The sequence below is a fragment of the Gymnogyps californianus genome, chromosome 2 (genome assembly GCF_018139145.2).
Source record: "Gymnogyps californianus isolate 813 chromosome 2, ASM1813914v2, whole genome shotgun sequence".
In the NCBI taxonomy this organism is placed as follows: Eukaryota; Metazoa; Chordata; class Aves; order Accipitriformes; family Cathartidae; genus Gymnogyps; species Gymnogyps californianus.
In genome coordinates, this window is record NC_059472.1 from 69,592,287 (window position 1) to 69,597,970 (window position 5,684).

Here is a 5,684-nt window from a genome sequence, read left to right on the forward strand (position 1 = left end):
CTTCACTTCAGACTCTATACTTCCCCCAAAATACAGGCTCGCAGGCGCTGGGGGAGCTGGCTGGCTGGCTGGGAGAACTCCATATGCAGCAGCCACTTTTCTGATTTCGGGGGCTCGCTTCTCTCTCTCCCCCTGTCTCTCCCCCTCTCCCCTTCTGCTTCTCTCCCTTTCTCTCCCTCTTTCTCTTTTTATTAACCCTCTCCTCTTCCGTCTCTCCCAGATGCCCTTCCCCTCCCGGTTAGATTTCTGACCGCTCGATTTATTTTCCCTTTTTGGGGGCTGTTCTTTTTTTTTTCCTCCTGTTTGTTTTTATTCTGACCGGGTGCGCATGGGGGGGAGCATATAACAATTCTGATTCTCTACATAACTGCACAGAGCCAACCGGGGGGAGAGAGAGAGAGGGAGAGGGAGAGGGCGAGGGCGGGAGAGAGGGAGAGGGAGAGCACGAAAGCAGCGCCAGGAGCAGCGGCAGTAGCAGGGCCGGTCACCCTCGCCCCCTCCCTGCTCCTGTGCACGCCAGTGCAAGCCATGTCCTATCCTCAGGGTTACCTCTACCAGCCCCCCGGCTCGCTGGCTCTGTACTCCTGCCCGGCGTACGGGGCGTCGGCGCTGGCGGCCCCCAGGAGCGAGGAGCTGGCCAGGTCTTCGTCGGGATCGGCGTTCAGCCCTTACCCGGGATCGGCAGCTTTCACCGCCCAGGCGGCGGCCACAGGCTTCACCAGCCCGCTCCAGTACTCCACAGACCCTGCCACGGGATTCCCCTCCTACATGGTAACTACCGAAGAGAAACCCTCTCCTTCTTCATTAGCATCCGCATTCTCATCCTCATCATCTTCAGCCTCTCTCCTCACACACTCACCATCAGCCCCCGACACCACGCCGCACAGCCGGGCGCCCCGCACCGCCGCCGCCGCCTCGCAGCCCGGCCGGGGCCGGCGGAGACGCGCGGAGCCGAGCCGAGCGGAGCCGAGCCGAGCGGAGCGGAGCGGCGGGCCGGGGCCAGGGCCGGGGCCGGGGCCGGGGCCGGGGCGCCGCCTCGCTCCGCGCCCCAGCCGAGCGCGGTGCCGGCGGGCCTGGGACCCGGGCTCGCCCCGCGGTTCGCGGAGCCGTGCGGGCGCCCTGATTAAAGAAATATGGATGGTCTCAGTCAGTTGGGTTGGATGCTTTCATTCTCCCCCCCTCCCCGCTTTCTCTCTTTTTTTTTTTTTTTCTTTTCGCTGTGGTAGGATAGGGGAGGGTTTCTTTTTTCTTTTTTTCTTCTTTTTTTCTCTCTTTTCCCCTCTCTTTTTAAGTCGATGTTTAGAGGCTCTGCGGGCTTTATCCCCGTGTGGTTTTATTTACTTTCAGTGTGTTTTGTGCTAATGGTTTAACTGGGTTTTAGGAATGAAAAGGAGCATCTGTTTGCGATCTGTGAGCTTCGCTTAAGCCCAAGATGGTTGTGGTGGCCGCAGTTTCGGATTTCACTTTCTTCTTACTAGTTAAAAGGAGCATTTGCAACTGCGTGTGTGTGTATTCTGTGCATAAACTATATAAATAAAACCATAAACTATATAAATAAACTGCACGTCTAGATGGTTATATAGTTTTATAAACACACACACACAGAGTCAGACACGTATCTAGTCTGTACACACAAAGACCTGTGCCCGGAATTTGAGACTGGAGCCGCTGTCGAGATCCTAGGAGGGGATGGCAGCAGGGTTGTTCGCTCTCCCTGCAAAGTGACAGGGAAACTACTTGCTTTCTGTCTGTAAAATACGGTGCATAAATTGTCGTGCAGTCTTTATTCGGGGTGGTATAAAAGATCTGAGGATCTCGCTTGCTTGTTTTTCCTGTTGAGAAGCAGTAGGCGAGTGACTGGAAGTTGCAGCGAGATTGTGAACTGTGCGGGATATTGGGTGATGTTGCGCCTGTGACTCGCCGATCTGTGGGATTCAGAGACGTGCTGAAAGTTAGCGAGCTCCTTAGCGATATCTTTAACTTTTCTTGCATTATGCAGACTTAAATAAGCGCAATTTAAACGTTAAAGGGCGAATTAAAATGCTAATTACATCGCATTTGAACAATTCGAAACGGTGCATATCTTCTGATTTGCAAATTGGATTTGCAATGCATTAGTGCAGTGAATTGCTAAGTGGCGGCTTTGTTGTATTTTCTATAGCAAAAAAGGAAACATCTTTTGAACCTTTGGGAGAAATGTAGATATCAAGACACTACCTGTAGGGCCTTTAAAATGTCTACGCGGTTCAAAAATTATATTGGGAAATACTCAATTACAAGGAGCTGAAATTAGTCAGAAAGATTAAAACGTCGCCGATTTTAAGCGCGTGTGCCTGTGTCTGTGTGCTGGGCGGAGGAAGGAGGGGGGGAATCGCAACTTAATGGCCTTTGGGTGCTGCTTCTCCCCCTCATAGAATATGGATACAAGACACCATCCCGGGGAAATACAAATATAACCGCCGATCTCGCCTTGACAACTTATTAATGGCTATCAGCAATAACAAATTGCCAACCCCACCGTTTTGTTCTGTCCAGGGCTCCCCTTACGACGCCCATACGACGGGGATGACCGGAGCCATCAGCTACCACCCGTACGGCAGCCCTGCCTACCCCTACCAGCTCAACGACCCCGCATACAGGAAAAACGCCACCCGCGACGCCACGGCCACGCTGAAGGCCTGGCTGCAGGAGCACCGCAAGAACCCCTACCCCACCAAGGGCGAGAAGATCATGCTGGCCATCATCACCAAGATGACCCTCACCCAGGTCTCCACCTGGTTCGCCAACGCCCGCCGGCGGCTCAAGAAGGAGAACAAGATGACCTGGGCCCCGCGGAACAAGAGCGAGGACGAGGACGACGACGAAGGCGACGGGGCGAGGAGTAAAGAGGAGAGTCCCGAGAAGATGCCCGAGAGCAACGAAACCTCCGCGGAGGACGAAGGTGGGCGCGGGGTGACCGCGGCCGCGGCGGAGTGGCCCCATCCCGCCCCGTCGCGTCCCCTCGGGAGCGGGACAGCGGGCAAGAGGGGGGCGGGGGGGGGGGCGGCGTTTAACAAAAGCGACCCCAAAACATGTCCCGTCCCGTCGCCTCCGGCTGCTCCGGGCGCTTGTCGCCGCGCAGTGCCGGTGGCCGGGGCGAAGGTGCCGCGGCGGGCGGCGGCGCCGTGCAGGGGGCAGGCGGGGCGGTGCGGGGTGCCGCGGCGGAGCTAGCCGGTGGGGATGGATGCTCCTCGAAACGGGATTGCAGGGAAAAGGCCGGGACGGCTAGCGCCTCCCTGCCCGCCGCGGTGGCGGTGGTGGTGGCCGCGCTCGCTTCTCGCCCGCTCTCTTTTGCCGCCCCCCTCCCTGACTCTGCCTTTCTGTGCCCGGCGGACCCTTGCAGGGATCAGCTTGCAAGTCGACTCGCTGACGGACCATTCCTGCTCCGCCGAGTCGGACGGCGAGAAGCTGCCCTGCCGAGCGGGCGACCCCCTCTGCGAGTCGGGCTCGGAGTGCAAGGACAAGTACGAGGACATCGAGGAGGAGGAGGAGGACGAGGAGGAGGAGGACATCGAGGAGGACGACGGCGGCGGCGGGGAGCGCGACCCGCCGGCCAAGCCCGCCACCTCCTCGCCGCTGGCGGCTGTGGAGGCCCCGCTCCTCGGCCACCCGCACGCCGACGCCGCCCGCAGCGCCAGCAAGGCGGCGCTGGGCGGCCGCGCCTCCCCCGGCCCCCCGACGCCGGCCAGCAAGCCCAAGCTCTGGTCGCTGGCCGAAATCGCCACCTCGGACCTCAAGAGCCAGACCCTGGGCCAAGGCTGCCAGCCTGCGCCGCTCTCCTCGGCCACCCCCGCCTCCGCCCCGCACAGCGCTGCCTACTCGCCCTCCTCCCTCCTGGGGAGGCATATTTATTACACCTCACCTTTTTATAGCAATTATACAAACTATGGGAACTTTAACGCTCTCCAGAGCCAGGGAATCCTGAGATACAACTCCGCAGCAGTGGCTTCAAACGAGGGACTAAGTCAGACTGTCCTAAATGCCAGCTCTGTCCACAAGCAGAGCAGTGACTCTTTGAAAACGATCACTAACCAGCTAGAACAACATTACAGGCCCTCTAGTTACGACTCTAAGAAAGGTAGGTGACTTGTTTTTGCCGCTTTCTTCCCCCTTCTCCCTCGCCCTCCTTCCCCGACCCGTACAAGTCCCGTGTAAAATACGCTGTAAATACTGAAACCTTCTCTGGAGAAAACAGTGAGCGCACTGTCACCACTACCACCGCCGAGTGAAGATGGGCAATAGTATAATCTGGGGATTAAAAACGGCATGTCGCCGTCGTATCGATACCTGCCTCTAAGAACCGAGAGAGGAAATGTAAAAGACGACTTTTAGATCAGTCTCACAGGCTGCAGACGCAGCTTTTAAAAGTCATTTGTAAAAGGAAAACTACACACAAAGATATCCAGAGAGCGCTGGTGTCGTTGCCTGTTTTTTGTTTTTGGGTTTTTTTTTCCGACAAACTGGTTTTGCTCCCTTTGTTTCCAGTATTCTCACAGTTTTTTGCAGCTTTGGGTTCAGATAATTGCTGACCTTGGACGTGAAATTACGTGGAGCGTGACATTTTTAACTGGTTTTGTTTTGGTTTTTCTTTTTGAAAAAGTTTTGCACTAATATAATTGTCAGCTTATTCCAGCAAAATACTCGAGATAAGGGCAATTATAAAATACTGGCCAGCCTTTTAAAGGACCTAGCTACGAATTCTGCGCGAGTGAGGGTTGGGACCTGCACACACTGTATAATCTAGTTAGCTGGCTGTGTCCTGTGACTAACTGACGGTTATATTTTGACAGATCCCACTGAAGTCTGCACAGTAGGAGTACAACCATACCTATAGAAGTGCAATCACACAGCAATGCAAGTAAGTGAGAACATTTTCTGTTACACTGATCATTTGGCATCAAGTCTCAGACATGCTGCACAGTTCTAGACTTGCTTAACGTTAATTTCTTGCTTCATTACTTAAGAGTCTGATTACGAAGTAAGACACTTTTCTGTTGTTTTTTTAAACCTCTCATTACGACTTTTCTTTCTCGGGTTTGTCTTAATTTTAAAGTCAGGTTAGACTGTTCCCGCACCTTGCATACTCTTCGCTTGTGTAAGGCAAAGCCGTAAGGACTATTTAAATGTTACGGAAAGAAAGCTTTAGAAAAAAATATCTTTTAAGGTATTGTTGTTTAAAAACAAAGTGCTTGTGCTCACGTGGCAGTGCTAAAATTGTACATTCTGAGTGAGGCTTCACGCAGTGACCGTGTATTTTAAAAAAAAAGGGACAATTATTAGAGACCGACATGCATCTTAAGCAGGGTATGTTATCTGTGAATTGCCTCTTGCCTAGATAGCAATGGCACTCTTAATACCTCCACTACTTAGGGCTAAATAAACAACAAAAAAAAATCGCCTTGCCGATATTTTTTCAACTAATTCTTTTGTTAGAAGAAATTAGAAGAGTAAGAATTGTGCCTTACTTCCTTTTTTTTTCCCGTTTCATGGTGTTAGAGTGTAATTGAAGGATTTTTGGATGATCTGGTTTTTTCCTTGGTCCACAGGTAGGTGTCACAATTGCTTTGAAAAAAGTCAGCAAGCCATCATCTCTCCCCGAGCTAATATATATAACAAATCTCTAAATCCGGATCACATCTTGTGCC

General features: G+C 53.3%; 1 protein-coding gene across 1 annotated transcript; it reads left to right on the forward strand.

The window, feature by feature from the left end:
- Window positions 1-528: 528 nt before the first annotated feature.
- Window positions 529-4,887, forward strand: IRX2 (iroquois homeobox 2). The gene is made up of 4 exons (XM_050892338.1): window positions 529-771; window positions 2,536-2,941; window positions 3,383-4,117; window positions 4,830-4,887. Exons 1-4 carry the CDS (start codon window positions 529-531, stop codon window positions 4,871-4,873), a joined length of 1,428 nt encoding a protein of 475 aa, XP_050748295.1. The 3' UTR covers window positions 4,874-4,887.
- The last annotated feature ends 797 nt before the right edge of the window (window positions 4,888-5,684 follow it).